The following is a 22,786-nucleotide window of genomic DNA, read 5'->3' on the forward strand; positions in this document are numbered from 1 at the left end:
CCCGACAATGGCGGGCCGCGCCGCGGCGGCGGGAGCCCCCAGCGGCTGCCTGCGGCAGGGCAGGGCCGGGCCGGGCCGGGCCCGGGCGGGCACATCCCGTCCCGTGAGGCAGTGGCGAGGTGCGACCGCCTGGCTCCGGCCTTCTACCCATCCGCCTCAGGCCTCCCTCTCCCGGCCTTTTCCCGCCTCCAGCACAACCGGCCCTTTGGGCTCGCCTTAAGTGGTGTAATTCTTAACTCGAGATACCTGGTTTGCTTGTGCCCGCAGAGTGAAACAACGCTGCTATTTAGGAGGGATGTTTTGCCCCCCAGCATCTCAGGAGCTGCCTCCTTAGCGGCGGGTTGAGGTGCAGCAGCACCGGGTGTTCCTGAGGGTCCGGGGAGGTGTCCTGGCCTCCGCGATGCCTGCAGGCACTGGGCTGTGAGCACAGCACCAGGCCAAAATTCGCTATCCGAGCTTATAAAAGTGCCTCATTGAGCTTTAGTTCAGCATTAAAACCCACATTTCAACCCTGCTGCCTGGCCCGCATCATCCAGCGGCGAGTGCAGATTGAGTGAGCTGCATCCATGTCTCAGAGTCACAGAATCCCAGACTGGTTTGGGTTGGAAGGGACCTCAAAGCCCATCTAGTTCCAACCCCCTGCCACGGGCTGGGACACCCCCCACCAGCCCAGGGTGCCCAAAGCCCCATCCAACCTGGCCTTGAGCCCTGCCAGGGATCCAGGGGCTTCTACAACCTAACCCTAACCCTGTGCCAGGGCCTCACTGCTCTCACAGGGAAGAATTTCTTCCTAATATCTAAACCTACCTTATTTTAATTGAAACCCATTACCCTTCATCTTAACGAATTTATTATGCCAAGGAATTTTGTGTGTCCCCGTCAGAAACAGTAGTTACTCAGCTCCTTGTGTTGGATGGATTGCACTTCATACTGGAATTTGACAAACACGTACATCTGAATGGTTCTTTTGAAATAGCAAGCAAAAATCAGTGATCATGATGGAGGAGTAATAAGCTATGCCTGCTTTCTGGCTGGAAAATAGGAAGGTGTGCTATGAATTCCCGGGAGAAATGAAGAATTTCCTTTCTCCTTCACATCATGAACAAGTCATGAAATAATTTATCTCAAGAATATACAGATTGCCTTATTGGTGTGGAAGGGTTCAAGGCCAGGTTGGATGGGGCCCTGGGTAAGCTTGTGTAGCTCCAGGCCTGGAGGTTGGTGTCCCTGCCTGTGGCAGGGGGTTGGAGCTCTGTGCTCCTTGGGGTCCCTTCCAACCCAGAGCAAACTGAGCAGGGTGGGTGTAGGAATTGTCTTTTGCTGTGTGACAAATGCAATGTTGGGTGAAAAGCAATAGTCTCCCAAAGTCTCTCTGTTTTATTTGTGTACCCCCTTAAACCTGCTTGGCATTTTTTGGGATATGCCTGTGATAGGTGTCCCAGCACCCCTCAAGAAAACCTCACACGTCTTGGACAGAATGGTTTGCCAGGGAAAATGATAGCTGGCAAAGGGCTGCCATCCCATTGTTCAGAATCATGGAGACGTTAGCATGGGAGGGGTGTGTTTGGTCTCTATTTTCTTTAAGAGGCAGAGAAGGGAAGGATTACTGGGTCTGCGTTTCTGGTATGGCAGGGAGGATAACTCTGTAAGGGTTAGGCAGTGCAGATGACAAGGTCTCACAGCACAGAAAACAATTCTCCCTCCTTCAGGAGAGGAAACCTCTTCTTCCTCCCCCCAGGGTAGCGAAGCCTGTTTTCCTCTCCCTCTCCTTTTAAGAAATGATCCATTTCTGAGGCATCCCAGTAAGAGGGGCACCTCACCTTCCTGTACTCCCCAGTGTGTTACCAATACTTCATTTGCCCCATCTTTCCTGCCTCAAATTAGGTCCCAGAAACTACCTCCACCCTCCCGCCCACAAAGTTCTTATCACCCAGACGTCTCACGTGCTGATCCCCTGTGCTGAGGCTGAAGGTGGCTATTCAGAGACGTGCTGCGTTACCCTAGATGATCGATGCCTGCTCATCCAGATCCCTGCTGTATGCTACCTTAGGGAATGTCTGTTAGCAGAATCACAGAATCACAGAATTGTAGGGGTTGGAAGGGACCTCCACAGATCACCAGGTCCAACCCCCTGCCAAAGCAGGGTCCCTAGGACAGGTCACACAGGTCGGCATCCAGACGGGGCTGGAATCTCTCCAGAGAATGAGACTCCACACCCCCTGGGCAGCCTATCCCGGGGCTCCCTCACCCTCACTGGGAAGAAGTTCTTCCCCAGACTGGGGTGGAACTTCTCAGGCTCCAACTTGAGGCCATCGGCCCTTGTCCTGTCCCCACAGACACTGAGAAGAGGCTGGCCGTGTCCCCCTGGGCAAGCCACTTGAGGAAGACACCAGAAATGAGAAGGTAAGGAATGGCTGAGCAAAGTTATTTTACAAACAAACATAATTCCTAGGGAAGCTTAAAACTAGTGGTAGGTGAGGCAGATGAGAAATAGTGGGTAGTCATGTGCCTGGCAGCAGCAGTGTAAGATGAGAGTGAGGGGCCCGAGGGTACCATTGACAGAAGGAGCAATGGGAAGGCAGAAACGATTAAAAACCAAACCAGTGAAGCTTTGTAGAAGACACAGAAGGCTCAGAAGGAGGTGGGTAAGGGGAGAGAAAGTAAAGCAGATAAATAATGAAAAGAAGATGGAAAAGGAATGTTAGATTGCTGATTAGAGGAGTGGAGTGTGATAGGGTAGAGTAGGGTAGGGTAGGGTAGAGTAGAGTAGAAGAAGATGCAGTGCAGTTACAAAGACCTGAGGGATGGCACTCAGCAGCATGTCTGAAGACAGAAAAGCTACTTGACTCATGCATCTGAAGTATGTCATGGTATCACATGAGCTTGTTAACATGTCAGGAGCCTGGTTGTTAGTGTCTGGGTGCGTGGTAGAGACTTGTGGTGGTGCAGCCAGCTGATACCTGTGCTTCTCTTACTGTCTGGAGAGTACTGGGTGTGCTTCTATGCTTCTACAGAGCATCTTTGGGTCCTCCAAACAGCCCCAGCTTTAGACAAACATGCTACTGTAAGCACTTGGAAAGGCAAGATATTTTGTGGACCTGCATATCTCTATCTTGGAAGTTATGCCCCAACTGCTTATTCCACCAAGGTTAGGCAAATTTAGTCTACATAAGCTTGTCACTGAGCTGCTGGTGGGCTTCTCTTAGGTCCTAGAGATGCAGTTGACTTCTGTGATGCATACAAAAAGGCAGGAGAGGGGTCTCTAAGGAACCCAACTGGGTCTTTCCTAAAAATATTGAATTAAATTATTGACATTTGTTAGGAGAGAAGGACAAACCTGGTTATCTACTGTATTAAAAGCCAGCAGTCCAATAGATGCAAAGGTAGGTGACTTGTTACTTCACCACAGAGCATTTTGTAACCCTGCAATAGAGTTTGGCTCATTTCCTACAGAGCAGTGGCAGGAGCAGGTTTTATTGTAGAGCTGATTCCTGCCTGCTGAAGTTTGCATCGCTGCTGCCCAGGTGTTAATTAAATAAAATAAACAAAAATAAAATAAAATAACCCCTGACTTGCACCTCAAGCTTCAGTTTGGTTCCTTTGGCCAAACACCAAAGCTCTGTAGGATTCCTGACCACCTAAGTCATCGATTTGAGCAAATATCAGCTGGGGATGTGCTTCTTGTGCATGAAATGAGTTTTAGAATAGAAGATTTTAGGCAGCCTGGTGCCTGCTTGGCCTTGTATTGTCATTTATTGGTGGAATGCCTTGTGAAAACTAGTTGAGAAATTGCTAAGGTGCCTTATTGACAGCATCTTATTACCTAACCTATATTATTATTATTTACCATGTTTTTTCTTCCTTCTCCCCTGCAGTCTATCTGGTGAGTAAATGCTTATCAGCTGCAAGGAAGTGGGTGGAGTTAGGGTAGGACAAGAGGTAGAAATTACCTTATCCCTGAGAGCACTTGTAGCAGGTTTCAGAGGGCAGTAGCCTTCTCTTTGGCAGATAGTGTGGACTCTCTAGAATGTGTAATTGGTTTTTGCTTCTGTTTCTTGAAGTGGGCTGGCAGTTTGAAGGAGCAAGCACAGAAGAAACCAGAGAGGGCTGTGGTCTTGCAGAAGGCAAGGTTTTACCTATCTGGATGATTTTGTTTGTGGCGCTGGTCTTGTTGCCTTCAGTGTTTAGAGTGTCATTGGGGATTTCTCATTTCTATGTGAAAATTGTAATAAAAATGTTAGAGGTAAGTTGAGAATTGAGTTTAAGAGATACCATGTTTGCTACAGGTTGTGTTTAATAAAACCAATTTAAGTCTATGCTTTTGGTATAGGTGCTGTAAGTGTTAGCAGAAAGAATTCCATGATCTTGGATGTGTTGCTTGCAGGTTTAACTTCCATGGCAGTTGTTTTGAATGGTGTCTTTAATGATATCTAGCTATGTGATGGGTTATAATCTAGTACCAGTTAGAGGTTCTCTTGGGTTGTAGCAGGGCTTTCATGATATATGGCTTCTGGTTCAGGCTGGCTGGAATACTTTGTGCTATGCTCATGGTGAAATAGGTATAAAGAAAAGGATGTGTTAATTAGTAGGAGTTGATAAGTAACAAGAACATGGATTTTAGATGCACCTAATTTTCAGTGGTTTCATTTGTGTTTAGTTATATGGTATTAATGAGTACTGGTCTAGAGAAGACTGACTATGTGTTTGCTTCCTCCAATTATAAACCTGAGAGATCCAGCAGCCACAAATTCTGCTGTGTGAGACTTGAGAAATCCCTGCAACCTTCTCAACCTGTAGATTTTCTAGAGATAAGCAGATCATGGAGAGGATCCTGATTCTGCTGATATCAGTAAAACCTTTCTGGAGCTTTTAATAAGCAGGAATGGCATTTAATTTCTCAAGACTTACTTTTCAAATCCATCAAGTTGGCCCAAAGTAGGTGCTGTGAATTCATCATACTGTACAGAGGAGCATTTCCATTTTCCAGTGGATTCATTTTGTCTCTCAGGCATAAACCTGCTTTTCATTAATATAATTTCTGCTTGTCACAGAACACTTACTACTCATATTATTAATCTGTTAGCTATCTATTTGTGCAGCAGAACATGCCTGTATTGATGTAATGCAGTTAATCTGATCCACCATACCTTGCCAATTCTGTCTTATTTCTGTCTACTTATAATTTTTCTGGGTTTTTTTTGGAGTTTGTGGGGGTTTTTTTAATAGTTGATTAAGAGCCCTTGGGCAGGAATGTCTTCAGCTCTACAAGCATCACTTAGCATAGGGCCCATGACTGCAAACATTAGGGGTTACTTGTTTTATTCAGATGCTGATGCTGATGGGAAGTGACTTATATATGTAATATCAGTATTTTTATGTGATAAAAAGGTTTCAGCCAGTGGTATGCTAATTACATTCTCATTGGTACCCTGAGCAAGAGACTCAAGGAATTGATTTCATTAGGCTCTCTCGTACCAAATGCAAACCTGAGGAGGTTTTGGGCAACTCTCCTCACCATAAGAAGGACATGGAGGTCCTGGAGCGAGTCCAGAGAAGGGCAACCAGGCTGGGGAAGGGGCTGGAGGGCAAATCCTCTGAGGAGCAGCTGAGGGAGCTGGGGGTGTTCAGCCTGGAGAAGAGGAGGCTGAGGGGAGACCTTCTCCCCACCTCCACTGCCCTGCCAGGAGGGTGCAGAGAGGTGGGCGATGGTCTCTTCAGCCAGGGGGCAGGAGATGGGACGAGGGGGAATGGCCTCAAGCTGCCCCAGGGCAGGGTCAGCTCAGCTGGGAGGGAAAAGTTCTTCCCTGGCAGAGTTGTGGGGCTGTGGCACAGGCTGCCCAGGGAGGGGGCTGAGTCCCCATCCCCGGGTGTGTTTAACAGATGGGGAGATGAGGTGCTCAGGGATATGGTTTAGCACAGGACAGGGACAGTTGGACTTGATGATCTTAAAGGTCTTTTCCAACCTTGTGATTCTGTGAAAAAAAGGAGTTTCTTCTGTTTTCATCTTAGGATTTGCTTCAACTCCTTTCTTTGAAGTATTGTTCAAATGCTTCATGTTGTGTCAAAAGAGTAACTAAAGGCTGTCTTGGTGGGAAATGGGAGAGGCAGAGGATGGAGGGTGTCTTAAGTCCCCTTTGGTTATATATTGTCCCACTTGGCTTTTTGGGTAGAGCTGGGAAATGCTGGGTTAAAGCTTGGGCATGCAATTGCTGGGCTGCTTCTGGGCGTCTTGGGGCTCACTCACCATACAGCCAAAACTGCTGCCTGGGATACAGTTAGGTTTAAAGCAGGTTATGGATGTGTCTTCTGGCTCTGGCGTTGTCTGCCTGAGATCTTGCTAAGCAGGAGATGCAAAAGACCATCCATGGTTCCTGTTGCCAGCCTGAATGGGGGAATAGGATGCTTTACCAAATCACTACACTGAAAGTGCTCAGAGCTTGTTAATGCTTACTCATGTGTTAGCACACTGCTGGCTATACCATACCTCAGGGATAGCAGTGTTCTAGGAAGTACCAAACAGCTGGTTCACCAAAAATCCAACCTTGAGTGCTATGAAGATCAATAGAAAACTTCTCACCTGAGAATTTCATACATATCTATTTGTAAGGGCATGAAGTGATAGGATGAGGGGTGATGGTTTAAACTAGGGCAGGGCAGATTTAGATGAGGCATGAGGAAGAAGTTCTTCACTCTGAGGGTGATGAGACACTGGCCCAGATTGCCCAGAGAGGTGGTGGATGCCCCATCCCTGGAGACATTCAAGGTCAGGCTGCATGGGGCTCTGAGTGACCTGCTCTAGTGAAGGTGTCCCTGCTCACTGCAGGGTGGGACTAGATGGCCTTTGAAGATCCCTTCTCACCTAACACAGTCTGGGATTCTATATTTGCTTCTTGTGGCTTTTTAAATGACTGTGTGAATTGTCAGGCATAGGGAAATGGGTTTATTTTTCCTCCATACTTTGTCAATTTGAGAAAAATAAGAGAACAAAATCAAGGACTTTAAAAAAACATATATTTTGACCTTAAAGTTGTGTTTTCGAAGACAGTTTATCCATAGCCCTCACTGAATTTGCTGGAGGTTCTAGGTCTTCTAGGATAAAGTGCAGATCTCTTAAGAGATCATGAGAAATGGTGATATATGACAAGTAATTTTTGATTTCCTGACTTCATTGCTGTATTTTAGCAGTGTGACTGGAACAACTGGGCAAGATGTAATCTGGGTATGGAAAGAATTTGCTCCCTTTGCTGCTTCTCCATCAAGGACTATAGAAACTTGTGTGTTAGAAACAAAACAAACTGTTCTACAAAAGCAAGATTCAGGGTTGGAAAATGTGGAGGATAACTGTTTCTGCTTGGAGGGGTGGTTGGAGGGGTTTTTTTGAGGGCATAGGGATAGTAGTATAGTAAAAAAAATCTTCAAGACAGTGTTTTCTCAACTGCATGACCATTAGTCTGTAATTACTATTATTACCATTCATTTGTCCTTAAAATATTTCTAGAAATGATAAAAAGGAGTATGCTTTGGTTTCCAGTGAGGCTATTTGTTTGCATATGCTCCTGAGCTTTTATTTGTGACATAACCTGTTCTCTCCAAGCTGATCTGCTCATCAGTAACGGGGTTTGGTGGAAGTGAGGAGACCACAGAGCTCTGCTCCGGGTGTTATTCCATCGCTTTAGTGTCACAGCTGCAAAGGAAAAGGCATTTGCTAGAAGGAAATCTATACCGTGTCCTGTGGAGAGTCAAATAAAGATGTCAAACAGCTGCAGCTCCTTTTGCCAAGAATCTTCTGGAATTTTATGTGATCTTGTATGGAATTGGAATGTTGTTGTTTCTTGAGAAGTACTCACATGGAAGAAAGACTTCAGCCAGCTAGTAATTCAATGGCCTTTGAACTGGCAGCCTACTTGTATGTTAATGCAGCTAATGTGCTGTCAGCTCCCACTGGAGCATGTGTGTGTTGTGTTTTATCCCCCCAAAAAATGTTTGGGACCCTTCCCACCCTATTTCACCTGCTGTCACTAAAGCAGCCAGGAGATCGGTTGGATTGTGGACATCTGCTGCTCACACGTCCTCGTACGCCTGCTCTATAACCCACAGATCTAGGTTCTTGTTTGGGGTGTGAAAGGGGACCTGAGGCCAGACAGAAAGGACTGTTGGATGGAAGGGTCTTAGATGGTGATTTTAGCTTGTGCTAAAGACACACTGGCCTTCTCCTTGTAACTATATCTGAAGATTTTGACATGGGGTCATTGCCCCAAGGCCTCTGTCACGTATGAGGCAAAAAACCCTGAGCGTTGAAAAAGGCCAGTGTAAGGAGCAGCTAGAAGCAGCTTTTCATGAGAAGGTGGGAGAACAGGTAGTAAAACTTGGGAAAATAAAGGAAGAGAGGCCAAAATGAATTATACAATACAGAGAAACAGGGTGCTGAACAACATACTGAGCTGTCCTTGAAAAATGGAGGGAAACACCCCCCCCCAGAAAATGAGATTTAAAACCATGAACACCCCATATTGTATAGCTCTTCATGTCAGGTACTATGGAGACAGTAATTAATATAATGAAGTATTTTGTTGGGAAGGTAGTTATAGGAAGCCTCAACTAAATGGGCTGTTGGGGTTAAGGTGTCAAGTGTTCCATGTTCCAGCTGGGATCACCTCCTGCCTGTTTGGACTCCTTGTGCTGAGGACATCAGGAATGGGAGGGAGGAAAGCACAGTGCCTGAGTTCTCATTCAGTCAGTTGCTCCCTTTGACAAATTCTGTGTTCATTGCAACATCTGTGTTTTTGAAAGGTATTTAAAACATCCTTTCATTAGGGTTTGGCAACAAAGACCAGCAGGACAGCTCTGTCTCAATACTCTGCAAAACAAAGGTGATCACAAAACCTTATTTCATACTTCAAAAACAAACTCAACATGTAGATGTCACCAAATGCAGAAGGATGTGTCAGCTCCTCTGCTGGGTCAGTCCAGAGTTGGAGCCAGACAGGTAGCCTGGCTTTGACAGGCATCAGCTTGATGAAAAGCCTGAGAGTTGGGTGATGATATGACCACGTTGCCAGGAAAATACTCTCCTAGCTGCTTGTTGCTTCAGCCTCCCATGCTGATTCCTGAGTTGGGAGAGTTTTGTGATGATTTTCATCTGTGCTTTATGTAATTGCTCCCATTTCAGTTGATCTCTGGCTGAGAGAGTTGGGGTTGTTCAGCCTGGAGAACAGAAGGCTCTGGGGAGATTTTATAGTGGCCTTCCAGTCCCTGAAGGGGCCTGCAGGAAAGCTGGGGAGGGACTTTTTAATAGGGCTTGGAGTAAGGCGTGGAGTTAGGGCATAGGAGAGGATGAGGGGGAATGGGTTTAAATTGAAAGGGGTTAGATTTAGATTGGATATTAGGAAGAAGTTCTTCACTCTGAGGGCGGTGAGGCCCTGGCACAGGGTGCCCAGGGAGGTGGTGACTGCCCCCTCCCTGGAGGTGTTCAAGGCCGGGTTGGATGGGGCCTTGAGCAGCCTGGGCTGGTGCGAGGTGTCCCTGCCCATGGCAGGGGGTGGGACTGGATGGGCTTTGAGATCTTTTCCAGCCATAACTGTTCTGTGATCCTATTAATATGTCCTGTGCAATGAACTCCACCACTTAATGGTGTTTTGTGGAAGTATATTACGTTTCCCTTCCTCATACATCCTGCCCAACCCTTCATGTGATGCTGTATTAGAAGAAGTGGTGGGTTCCTTAGGCACCCACTCTGTGCCAGTCAGGTTTTGTAGGCCTCTGTCATACTCTGTCTCAGCCAGATCTTTTCCAAGCTAGCGAGCCCTGTGCAGCCATTCACCTGTGGAAAGCTGTTCCTCAGCTGCCTTGTCCTCTTTCTCTGTGCTGGGAGGCAGTAGGTAATACCCTGGCAGGACTTTACACCTCACTAGTCAATGTTATACATTTTTGTTTGGGTTTTTCTTGACTGGTCTTGCTAACTCATTTGAATTAGTTAACATATTTTTATGGGACAGCTTGGTCAAGGATTCTCACCCTTTCTCTACCTGGGATTCAAAATCCAGCCTCCTTGAGGTATTCCAAACCCTTCAAGATAGTATGAGCAAGCTCATTTTTGGTGGTGCTTGCCAATTGGCAGGTGCCTGTTCACGTGGGAGGACTGTGATGGGTGAGATATGGGTGGCAGACAGGAAAGCAGAGAATAAAGGCTTTCTTTGCTGGACTAGGTGACTTTTAATTATTTTTTTTCCTCCCTCAGGCCATACAACCATCTTAGAGGACATTGGGGAGGGGGTGAGGGCCAGAATATGCTATAAAGAGGTTAAATTTGCCCCATCTGCCTTTCTTCTCTTTTGCAATGTTATTGTGCCTGTGCCATATATTCTTTCATTTCTCAGTGTGTGGGCTGCTGTTTTCATGACATCTCTTGGCTGCCCACTTCTGAATGACTCTTCATGTATTGCAAAAGGTTGAAAGGGATGATGTATCAATTTACCTTCCCTAAGGAATAACTGGGAACCATAGACAAGGTGAAGGTTGATATATTTTTTTTTAACAGTAGATGGTTTGCATGGAGTTTAACATACCACATGGCTGCCCATTCTGCTTTTCCCCTTCCTGAAGCAGGAGGACGTGCCCTTATCTGCTGAATGTGGGAAGCCTTCATAGCAGGTGATGACATATGTTGAGTGGGTCACTGATTCCTTAGTAATGAGCAGAGTGTACACACAAGTATCCTGTGTCCCTTGTTAGGGCAGATATTTCGATGTCAGTACAAGAAGGTCTAGTCACAGAATTACAAGGTTGGAAAAGACCTTTAAGATTATCAAGTCCTCACAAGAGCTATTATTTATAGGTCTATGTATGTGTGTATGATGAAGACATTGAAAGCCATGAAAACAATTAGGCATGTTGGTATAATTAATTTTGCTAATGGAGGAGTTTTATGGGAGGAGAAACTTGGTTTAGCTCAAAAAGGTGAAAGGTAGGGGTGAAAGCTTACCCCAGCTACTGCTTCTAAAATATTATGGGTATCAAGTGGTCCCTGTGTCTTCTTGTAACAAAAGCTGCATGCCCTAAAGCTGGGGTAATCAAAATACAATTTTAGATCTGTTTTTTTCCCAGCAGGTCTTTAATGTCAGTGACACACTTGTCATCAATCTGTTGCCTTGAGCTAACTGAGGAAGAGAGAGTTAGGGACCCATGGACCTCACAGTGTCTCTTGGGTAACTCAGCAATTTGGGGGGGGCTTTGGGGTTTTTTTACTTGCTTAAAAAAGCAACCAACCAAAACAACAAAAGGCCCCAGAGAGGGAAAGCCCCAACAACTCCCAGTGTCCTGAAAAGAAGTTTGAGCCAAACTCTTTTTCCTGACAATGGCAAAAGGAAATCTCTGTAACAAATGAAACAGGAGGCACGGAGGGCAGCCTCCAGGCTGCATTTGGAGATGACAATCTGAGAGGTGACTTCAAAGAAGAGGCTGGGTTCATCTAGCAGGATTACAGAATGCCTGGAAATGAGTGTATGAGAACCATCAACATCTCCTTTTCTTGTTTTGGGAACAGTGGGCCACCCTGCAGATTGAGGAGGGAGTGAAAAAGCAGAAGGCGCTGACCCTTGGCAATTTAATCTCCACTGGTAAGATCTCTGAACGAAGGGGACCTGGATCTATTTGTCTTGTAAAGAGTCAGGTATTTTAATATCTGATCTAGGAAAAAAGGGACTATTTTAATATCTGGTCTAGAAAAAAGGCCATATTTTAATGTGTGATCTAGAAAAATTAAGCAGAAATGTAAATTACATCTGACACTAAGTAAGAAAACTGGAATGACCAAACTGGAGTTTGATGGGCAAGTAACTGCTGAGGTTACAAACCTACAAAAGAGCCCTGAAGTATTAGAAGCAAGACAACAATGGAGTCTCCTGAATAAAAGCTGTTAGAGACTGGTGTAAGTCTGTGAACACTGCAGATAAAAAGGGACAGCATCTCAGATGCTTTCATGAGTATTTTATCTTTACAAGATGAGGAGGAATTGTGTTTTTTGCTCTTTATGGAATTTCTTTTCCTCCTTGTAACTCGTGGTGTGCAAAAAGCCAAGCAAAGAAGCTACACCATCCCTCAGATACTTACAATTTGCACTCTTCTCTAGGCATGGGGTTAAAATGTGACACCAGTATTTATTTTTTCCTCTTCCCAACTACTTTTCTCCTTTCACTGAAGGGGGTGAGGTTAGGTTCTCCTAACAATCCTTTTACTTGTAGTCCTGGTTTTAGTCATTAGTCATGTAGACTGGTTTGTTGGCTAATGAGTTTCAAGTCTGGTGATTGCCTGGACATTGTGAAGATGATCCCAAAGGTCTTTCCAACCTAGTGATTCTGTGAAGATGTGAGTGAAGTACAGGTGGAGAAAAGTTCTGCCATTCTGATCAGAGTGTGTTGATTGAGATAAATGAAGTTAATTTGCATAATGAATATTTCATGTCATCAAATACCAACTCCCCACTGTTGCCTTGAGCTAACTGAGGAAGAGACAGTTATGGACCCACACAGCGTAAACTCCCCACACTACTCCAAATAGTTGTTACTGCAAAGAGCACACTAAGAGTCACAGAATCACAGAATCATTAAGGCTGGAAAAGACCTCCAAGATCATCCAGTCCAACCAGCCCCCTAACACCTCTAGTACTCACTAACCTGTGTCCCTAAGGACCTCATCCAACCTTTCCTCAGACACCCTGAGGGACGGTGACTCCACCCCCTCCCTGGGCAGCCCCTTCCAATGCCCAACCACTCCTTCTGAGAAGAAATTTCTCCTCATTTCTACCCTGAACCTGCCCTGGCACAACTTGCAGCCATTCCCTCTTGTTGTGGTTATCTGCAGGAAGAGGCTGAGCCCCAGCTCACCACAACCTCCTTTCAAGGAGTTGTAGAAAGTGATAAGGTCTCCCCTGAGCCTCCTCTTCTCCAGGCTGGTTTCCTCAGTCGCTCCTCATCAGACTTGTGTTCCAGACACAATACCAATAACCTTCCTAGATGCTTTGAAGTTCATTGTTAGTGAAGCAGCCCTTAAAGAAGAAGGGATGGGGGGAAAATAGGAGAATGAGAAAAAAACCCACAGAACACAGACTTGTAGGGGTTGGAAGGGACCCCCAGAGCCCATCAGATCCAACCCCCTGCCAAAGCAGGGTCCCTAGGACAGGTCACACAGGTCCAGATGGGGCTGGAATCTCTCCAGAGAAGGAGACTCCACACCCCCTGGGCAGCCTGTCCCAGGGCTCCCTCACCCTCACCGGGAAGAAGTTCTTCCCCACATTGGGGCGGAACTTCCCCTGCTCCAACTTGAGGCCATTGGCCCTTGTCCTGTCCCCACAGACACTGAGAAGAGGCTGGCCATGTCCCCCTGTGTCCCACCCTTCAGCTATTGATCCCCATTGATCAGATCCCCTCTCAGGCTGCTTCTCTCCAGGCTGAACAGCCCCAGCTCACTCAGCCTTTCCTGGCAGGGGAGATGCTCCAGGCCCTTTATCCCCTTCGCAGCCTCCGCTGGACTCTCTCCAGGAGATCCCTGGCTTTTTTGTCTTGGGGAGCCCAGCACTGGACACAACACTCCAGGTGGGGCCTGACCAGGACAGAGCAGAGGGGGAAATCTCAGAGGAAAGTGTTTGTTAAAGCTGGGTAAAAACAAGAACAATAGAGAAACTCTGCCTGAATTGCAGTTGAGGCACTAGGAGGTCTGCAGATTGGCAGTGTGCTGCTGACGTGTGTGTGCATATGTTGTGTGGTAAATGGCAATGAAGTAGGTGATTGTGCTCAAGGTTCTTTTTGCAGCTTGCTCTGATTACTTTTCTCCTTTCTTCAATGCTTTAGTGGTGGTGTGTGGCATAGGATGAGAGAGGTAACTTCTGGAAGTAAATGCCAGTATGTAAATGAGCCATAACAATGGGTATGTCTTGTCATACAGTGCTTGGAGTAAGAAGAGAGCTATTTCTAAAAGGCACATGTGGTGTGTGTTTTACTCTTGTTGGAACCCATATTGTCCATTCCACCATGTAGAAGGAAGACTTGTTTCCTCATGCAGGGATAATCCAGAGAGAGGAAACTTCCATGGAAGAGGAGATTGCTGGCCATCACCGGGGATGCTTCAGCCTTGCTGATGTCATGTACTTCTCCAAGAAGGGCTGTGAGGCCGTTGCAGAAGATGAGGTCACCCAGCGGTTCTCCTCCGAGGAGCTGGTGTCCTGGAACCTCCTCAGCAGAACCAACTCCAACCTGCACCACGTCAGCTGGCAGCTGGGCGCCGCGTGGCTCCTGGGGGTCCTGGTTCGCTACTGCCTCCTGATGCCTTTCCGGTGAGGCAGATGTCACGCTGGGTTTCCACGTCACTTGTTAGAAAGGATGTGAGATGACGTTGTTGCCTAGTGCAGAAAGGAGAACCTGGCATGACTTTGTTTTCCTAGATGCCACTAAAGCTCCATTTATTCCCAACAGAATAAAAAAGGAAAAGATAAAAATTATACTGCAGATGTAAATTTCTCAAGTTTCATGTGGTTAATTACTGATTGGGTTTAAAACCCAGCAAGCCCTAGAGATCTCTGGGTCATTTCTGTAATCTGGAGTTACAACTGTTTCAACTGAGAGGATGAGGCTTTACCTGTCTCAATAAGAACCAAACTGTATCCTGGACACGTGGGATTTGGAGCAGAGCCAGTGTTCAGGGACAGGGTTAGGACAGGTTATCCTGTTGGCCTTGACTGGTTTCTGTTCCTAGTTAGGTGCTATTAATGGTGGAGGGAAGTGTTGTGAAGTGGATCACAGGGTTAAATAAAAGGTTTTTTCTTGGTTGCTCTTCTAGTTTTGCTGCTCAGCATTTTAATTACAATATTTTTACTTTATAGCATCTGTTTGGCTGTTTTTAGTATCATCTTGCTGGTCTTGGCCACTACAGTAGTAGGACAGTTTCCAAATGGCAGGTAGGTATTTGCTGAGGGTTCTTTCCATTTCTTTGTTTATTTATTTAAGGATTTGGATTTCTGTGGTGAAATGTTAATCTGCTTCAGTCTGGAGGATTAATCTGAAGGATTAATGTGGACATGTGGCCTTTCATAGAAGCACAGACTGGTCTGGGTAGGAAAGACCTCAAAGCCCATCTAGTTCCAACCCCCTGCCATGGGCAGGGACACCCCCCACCGGCCCAGGGTGCCCAAAGCCCCATCCAACCCGGCCTTGAATCCTGCCAGGGATCCAGGGGCAGCCTCAGTTTCTCTGGGGGCTTTGCAGGTTCCCCTCTGTGTGTTGAGCCGCTGGCACAGCCAGCACACCAACCACCCAGCTGAGCAAGTAGGGATTAGGATGTCCTGTCCTCACCTCCATGGTGGGCCTGGATTTGGGGTACAGGGGCTTTTGGGGCCAGGGCCACAGGAGGACCTTCACCCCCCTCCCCAGTGTAAGGAAGGCACTGTTGGTGTGTGTGCAGGGAGCATATGTGGATGGGTTTATTTTATTTTCCCTACTGTAAATTTAGAGAGCAGTAAGAGAGAGTCACTGTAAGACAGACACTGAGGCCCTGAAGTGAGTCCAGAGAAGGGCAATGAAGCTGGGGAAGGGGATGAGACACAAGTCTGATGAGGAGCTGGGACTTCAGTCTAGAGAAGAGGAGGCTGAGGGGAGACCTTATCACTCTCTCCAGCTCCCTGAAAGGAGGTTGTGGTGAGCTGGGCCTCAGCCTCTTCTCACAGATAACCATTGATAGGACAAGAGGGAATGGCTGCAAGTTGTGCCAGGGCAGGTTCAGGGTAGAAATGAGGGGAAATTTCTTCTCAGAAGGAGTGGTTGGGCATTGGAAGGGGCTGACCAGGGAGGGGGTGGAGTCAGTGTCCCTCAGGGTGTCCAAGGAAAGGTTGGATGAGGTCCTTAGGGATGTGGGTTAGTGAGTAACAGAGGTGGTAGGGGGCTGGTTGGACTGGATGATCTTGGAGGTCTTTTCCAGCCTTAATGATTCTGTGATTCTGTGACTCTTAGTGTGCTCTTTGCAGTAACAACTATTTGGAGTAGTGTGGGGAGTTTACGCTGTGTTGTTTTACGAGTGGCTGTGCAGACCTGGACGTGTACCTCTGGCTCCATTCCTTTCAGGGTTAAACGCTGGCTGAGCAACCAGGTTCAGATGATATGTGCCACCTTAGGTGTTCGATGCCTGGGTGGTCTCGTTCATTTCCACAACAGGTAAGTGGTGCCCTCTGCTCTCCTTGGCTTGGTATTGATTTCCTAAATCACTCAAGGCCTCAAGTTTCAGAGCAGGATCCTTATCCCATTGTTGCATGGGCACCCTGATGGTGCAACATGATCTAAGGAGCTACATTAGATCATCCAGACTCTGCCAAGACGTTTGCATGCTCTGCTGATGTGTTCTGTTGTTGGTGGATTATGCAAAGGTTGAGTAGTTCTGTGTTCTTGATTAAATATGCACTTAGGTGTTTTTCCCAGTCGTTGCCATGAGTATGGTGTTCCTACACTTAGGAAACTCACCATAAGAAGTTTGACTATCCTATTGCCTGACTGACTTGGTAACTAATTCTTCATAATCTCTCCTAAAGTTGTGGATGGTACTTCAGGAAGTTTCTGTGGTATCTTGCTTGCTTGGGGGTGGAGATTTTCATAAGGGAGGAAGCTTCTGAGATATTTTTGTTTGTGCTTTAGAAAACAAGCAAAGTCATGCTCCAGTGCCTTCTGTTTTTACTGTTCTGGTGTCCAAGTGGTCTTTGTGGAGTAGCTGGAATGCTGACTCTGAAGAAATCTGTTGTTCTCAGCTAAAAGGGAACCAGCTTTTGTAAAATGCCAAAGCTACTGAATAGGAAGGGACTTTTGTGTTCAGTGCTGGGCTCCCTGGGACAGAAAAGCCAGGGATCTCCTGGAGAGAGTCCAGCAGAGGCTGTGAAGGGGATGAAGGGCCTGGAGCATCTCCCCTGCCAGGAAAGGCTGAGTGAGCTGGGGCTGTTCAGCCTGGAGAGAAGCAGCCTGAGAGGGGATCTGATCAATGGGGATCAGTAGGTGAAGGGTGGGACACAGGGGGACATGGGCAGCCTCTTCTCAGTGTCTGTGGGGACAGGACAAGGGCCGATGGCCTCAAGTTGGAGCAGGGGAAGTTCCACCCCAATGTGGGGAAGAACTTCTTCCCGGTGAGGGTGAGGGAGCCCTGGGACAGGCTGCCCAGGGGGTGTGGAGTCTCCTTCTCTGGAGAGATTCCAGCCCTGTCTGGACGCCGACCTGTGTGACCTGTCCTAGGGACCCTGCTTTGGCAGGGGTTGGACCCCATGGGCTCTGCAGGGCCCTTCCAACCCCTCCAATTCTGAGATTCCATTCTATGACTCTTGAGGGTATGAGGAAAGATGCCTCCCCCCCTGTAACATGCTACCAGATGTTTTAATAAGCAGTAATATTAGTCTGTTCAAATGTTTTCTCTTCCACTTCCTGTGGATCAGCATGTGAGCTATGGGCCTGAAATGCCTTTGTCACCCAGCATCTCAGTTCTGGATGTGTGACAGCTTGGGTGTGTCACCTGCTGGGGCCTACAGTCTGGAGGATAAATGTCAAGTAATTACTTCTATGGTCGTCCCTGCAGGGAAAACAGACCCCAGGAAGGAGGCATCTGTGTAGCCAACCACACGTCTCCACTAGATGTTCTCATCCTTGCCAGCGATGGATGCTATTCCTTGGTATGAACCAGAAGGTCAATAAAATACCAGTAATGTAGAGATGCAATAGATGTAGTTTTGGGTAATAAGATAAATTTTGGGGGAGAAAGAGTGGGATTTGATAGCATTCAGGACTGCAAAATAGTAGATGCCAGCAGGTGAGTGCACACTTTGACCAACAGGATTGGCATGGTTTGTGAAGGAGCTTAAACAGATGCATCTGTGTTCTGGGTGTGTTGGCATAGTCAGCAGTTTCCTTTGGGCTTGCAGGTTGGCCAGGCACATGGAGGCCTTCTGGGGCTTATTCAGAGAAGCTGCATGCAGACCACTCAGCACGTCTTGTTTGAGCGCTCGGAAATGAAAGACCGTCACCTGGTGAGGAAAAAGTAAGGTCGTGAGGTGTTCGCTTAATTGTCCCATCAGGTCAATTAATGGGAGGTCTGAGAGTGAGTTGAGACTGTTTGCACCCTGTGTCTTCCTTTGGTTGGCAGCTGTAGGTTGTCACCACCATGTGGAACTGCTCCATCAATGGAGGTGCAGGGCACAGTAACAACCTACTGGACTTTTGATTGTTGGCCCTGCGCAGGGACACCTCTCACCAGCCCAGGCTGCTCAAGGCCCCATCCAACCCAACCCTGAACACCTCCAGGGAGAGGGCAGCCACCACCTCCCTGGGCACCCTGTGCCAGGGCCTCATGACCCTCATAGTGGAGATTTTCTTCCTAATAGCCAGTCTAAATGTATCCCCTTCCAATTTAAAACCATTCCCCCTCACCCTATCACTCCAGGCCCTTCTAAAAAGTCCCTCCCCAGCTTTCTTGTAGGCCCCTTCAGGTACTGGAAGTAGTCTAGAGATGCAGAGAAATGTTAGGTACATGTAAAACTGATAAAATACTGAGAAGACAGGAAATCTTGAACTATGGACCTCAGTCAGAAGAGAAGTTTGGCTGTGCTCATAGCTGAGACCTATCACTGGTAAATGGGAAGCAATTTTTACATGCTTCAAGTGCCACTGTTCTCTGGTGTTAATTGGGTTAAAATGGTGAAATAAAACTGTTTAGAGTTTTGTAGGAAACCTACTTTTGTGATGTAGGCTGCCCAGGGAGGGGGCTGAGTCCCCACCCCTGGGTGTGTTTAACAGACAGGGAGATGAGGTGCTCAGGCATATGATTTAGCACGGGACAGGGATGGTTGGACTCATAAAGGTCTTTTCCAACCCTGTGATTCTGTGAATTATGCAGCACTTCACTGTTAAATCTGGGTTTACAGGACAACTCAATTTGAGATGTCTACACAGCTCCCCATGAGTTGTCCCTGTGGAGATGGGGCCTCAAGGCAATCCAAGGCTGATTAATGACCCTCCCTCCTCCCCCAAGTTGCCTGGTGCTCTGGACATTATGAAACCTGTTTGTGGAACGCTGAGCCAGACAATCCTCACAAAGAGACAATGGATCCTAAATTCTAGGCCAAATACAAGTAGAAATCTTCTAGGAAAATGAAGCCTGTGCTGAACTTATATTTTTTTCCTCCACAGAATTAGAGAGCACATTGCAGATAAGGCCAAATTGCCCATTTTAATTTTCCCAGAAGGTAGGAGATAATTGTGTTGATTTTATTTCTCTTCTCGCTTCTTGCCACTAAGTACAGTTTGTTATGCTCAGTCTGTACAAGTGAGGGGTTTGGTTTTGGTTTGTAGAATTATTTAGCTCTTGTGAGACACAAAGTCAGCTCCTAATATTTTATAGCAGCTTTAAAACCATCTGTTTGCTTTAGCACATAGCATAATGGGAGAGAGAACAGGCTCTGGGATTAAAGTGACTAAAGCTCACTTTCTCCTTCAGCAACTTAAGTCTCCTTAAGGCAGTTTAGGATTCATTTGCTGATACTTTTCCTTGAGTGGATTCAAACTCTCTTCACCTGTTTAAATTCTGACCAGGTACCTGCATAAACAACACATCAGTAATGATGTTTAAGAAGGGAAGCTTTGAGGTAGGAGGGACTATCCATCCGGTAGCAATCAAGGTAAGCTACCTGCAGTTATCCAGACCTGGAAGGATTATTTGCTGAAGCTTCTCCTACCAGAGAAGCTGTTTGTGCTTAAACCTTTAAAAAAGGGGTAGTTCTTTGTGACTTATGGAAAGAGGAAACTTTTCACAGTACACAGTGTCCACTGCAGTGTGGGAGATGTTTCACCAAGTGTCTTTACAGCTGATTAGGAGGAGCAAACCGCAAAGCATGGTTCCTGTTGCTATGCTGCATGTGCAGTTCTGCCCACTCTTTTTGTTCTAGTGCTTCTGGGTCTCATGTTATCTGGGGGTAATGACACTTTTCTTGGCGCTTTTGAGGCGTTCCGAGTAGATTTAGCCAAGCCACCCTGGCTTTAGAAATACTATGTTGTTCTGAAACTGTAACAATGCCTAATTTTATGAAAATTATTTAAACTGGTGTGATTGTTTTCAAGGAAACCTTTGCAGTCAGCATGTCTGGAGGTGACAAAGTCTAAGCAGATACATCTACTCAAAATGTAAATAATTGAGATGTATTTCAAAGGATCTGTCACATTTTGGGGTCCTGCATTGCTTGCAAGGGTTAGAAACTTGTAATAAACGTTGAAATGTGGAGCTTTACTCTGAGTTTACTCCTGCTTTTTAGGAGGTGTGATAAGATTTGCCTCTAATTTAACAAGTTGAACTGTGACTTTGTGGCCAAAATGCAGCTTATGTGATCTAAACTAAGGTGGGCGATGGTCTCTTCAGCCAGGGGACAGGAGATGGGACGAGGGGGAATGGCCTCAAGCTGTGCCAGGGCAGGGTCAGCTCAGATGGGAGGGAAAAGTTCTTCCCTGGCAGAGTTGTGGGGCTGTGGCACAGGCTGCCCAGGGAGGGGGCTGAGTCCCCACCCCGGGTGTGCTTAACAGATGGGGAGATGAGGTACTGAGAGGTCTGGGTCAGCACAGGACAGGGACAGTTGGACTTGCTGATCTTAAAGGGCTTTTCCAACCTTGTGATGGTGAGATTCTGTAAGCAGGTCATGCCCTTTCACTTATTCTTCTTGTCTTGCAGTATGACCCCCGCTTTGCAGATGTGTTCTGGAACAGTGCAAAGTATTCCATGATGATATACACCTTCAATGTGATGACCAGCTGGGCCATCGTCTGCAATGTGTGGTACCTGCCACCCATGGTCAAAGAGGTACTGACACTGCCCTATGTTTGGAAAACTCTCATAGAATCCCAGACTGGTCTGGGTTGGAAGGGACCCCAAGGATCACAGAGCTCCAACCCCCTGCCACAGGCAGGGACACCAACCTCCAGGCCTGGAGCTACACAAGGTTGCCCAGGGCCCCATCCAATGTGGCCTTCAACACCCCCAGGGACGGGGCATCCACCCCCTCTCTGGGCAGCCCCTTCCAGCCCCTCACCACTCTCTCTGCAAAGAGCTTCCCCCTAAGATCTAATTTAAACCTTCCTTTAGCTTCACTCCATCCCCCATGTCCTGCCATTGTCTGCCCTTTTAACAAGCTGATTCCCCTCCTGTCTCTCTGCTCCCTTCAGGGACGGGAAGGCTGCATAAAATGTTTTCCCAGAGGAAGGCTGCATCGCTGCACAGGGCGTGTTGGCTTTGTGTTTACAAGACTTTATCACAACTTAATGGACAAAGGCTGAAAAGCAACAGTGTAGCTTTAAAAGTAAGCGGAGATTTAGGTGGGTTAGGTATCTTCAAGTAAAAATTACACTTGCAGAAATCCAGATGCTTCTGCACCCTGGTCCCTATTGCTCCCAAACAGCTTCTTTACTTGGGTGCAGCTGCCGTGCTTTCCTCTGCTTCCCGGAGACTGGACAAGATGTTAAACCATGGTTTTAGGCAGCAGGAGTCCTGGCCTTTGACCTGGCACAAACATCCCTTTTTTAGACCCAAAGTGATACAGAGATTCAGGCCTTCACAGAATCCCAGACTTGTAGGGGTTGGAAGGGCCCTCCAGAGCCCATGGGGTCCAACCCCCTGCCAAAGCAGGGTCCCTAGGACAGGTCACACAGGTCGGCGACCAGATGGGGCTGGAATCTCTCCAGAGAAGGAGACTCCACAGCCCCTGGGCAGCCTGTCCCAGGGCTCCCTCACCCTCACCGGGAAGAAGTTCTTCCCCACATTGGGGTGGAACTTCCCCTGCTCCAACTTGAGGCCATGGCCCCTTGTCCTGTCCCCACAGACACTGAGAAGAGGCTGCCCATGGCCCCCTGTGTCCCACCCTTCAGCTATTTATAAACAATTTATTTTGTTGGGTTTTTTTTTTCCCCAGGAAGAAGAAGATGCTGTTCACTTTGCCAACAGGGTCAAGGCTGTCATTGCTGCTCGGGGAGGAATGTCTGTGCTTCCTTGGTAAGAAGCAACACCTTTGAGGTTGGGTTTAAAGCAAGTTTAGGTGTTCTGTATTTTGAAATGTTAGCCTGGAATCTTTTCAAACTTCTTCCAGAATTACTTTGCTAGGACTGTAGCTCATCACCCTTGCTGACTCTGGGTCAGAAAATAGCATCTTGTCCCTAGAACAGTTCACTAGAACATACAGACTGCTATAAAAAGAGAAATGAAACTGACAGGTGGACCTAGCCAGCAGGCAGCACTTGGTGAAAAGAAATTATTTGCTTGTTAAATGCCTAATTAAACAAAAGGCATTGTTTGTGTTGTGTGGTAAGACTGGTGATAGGGATCATGCATCATTCTGTTGCAAAAGGCAACATTTAGGGTGAGAGCTCCTTTCACCACATAGCCTGAAGATTGTAACATTCTTCTGTCCTGACCCTGAAGGGAGCTCAAGGCTGTTTCTTCTCTGTATCTTTCAGGGATGGGGGACTGAAAAGAAAAAAAGTCAAAGAGTCTTTCAAGGAAGAGCAACAGAAAAAGTACTGCCAGATAGTGATAGGAAACGGATCTGTGGGAAACAGAAGTGCTTGATAAATGGTATTTCTTTTATCTCACTCTCCCATGGCTTCCCTCCACCAGAAAATGGGCTATGTTTTACACTGCACCAAACATTTTACTTTGGCTCCTGTAAGATATTTTGCATGTGACACAGCAGGGAAACCATAAAAAGATAGTGTTTGGTATTAAATAAGGATATAACTTT

At 46.8% G+C, this 22,786-nt stretch overlaps 1 protein-coding gene across 1 annotated transcript; it reads left to right on the forward strand.

Annotated features, from left to right (window-relative positions):
- Positions 1 to 7: 7 nt before the first annotated feature.
- Positions 8 to 22,683, forward strand: LOC311194035 (glycerol-3-phosphate acyltransferase 3-like; the record flags this gene model as incomplete). The annotated part of the gene is made up of 13 exons (XM_084267036.1): positions 8 to 119; positions 4,062 to 4,243; positions 11,543 to 11,615; positions 14,056 to 14,326; positions 14,873 to 14,947; positions 16,107 to 16,196; positions 17,593 to 17,686; positions 17,936 to 18,051; positions 19,200 to 19,255; positions 19,602 to 19,687; positions 20,728 to 20,856; positions 21,962 to 22,041; positions 22,503 to 22,683. The coding sequence occupies 13 exons, from the start codon at positions 8 to 10 to the stop codon at positions 22,612 to 22,614; spliced, it is 1,476 nt and encodes a 491-aa protein (XP_084123162.1). The 3' UTR covers positions 22,615 to 22,683.
- Positions 22,684 to 22,786: the final 103 nt, after the last annotated feature.

This window comes from Gallinula chloropus, assembly GCF_964237585.1.
Source record: "Gallinula chloropus genome assembly, chromosome: 7".
Classification (NCBI taxonomy): domain Eukaryota; kingdom Metazoa; phylum Chordata; class Aves; order Gruiformes; family Rallidae; genus Gallinula; species Gallinula chloropus.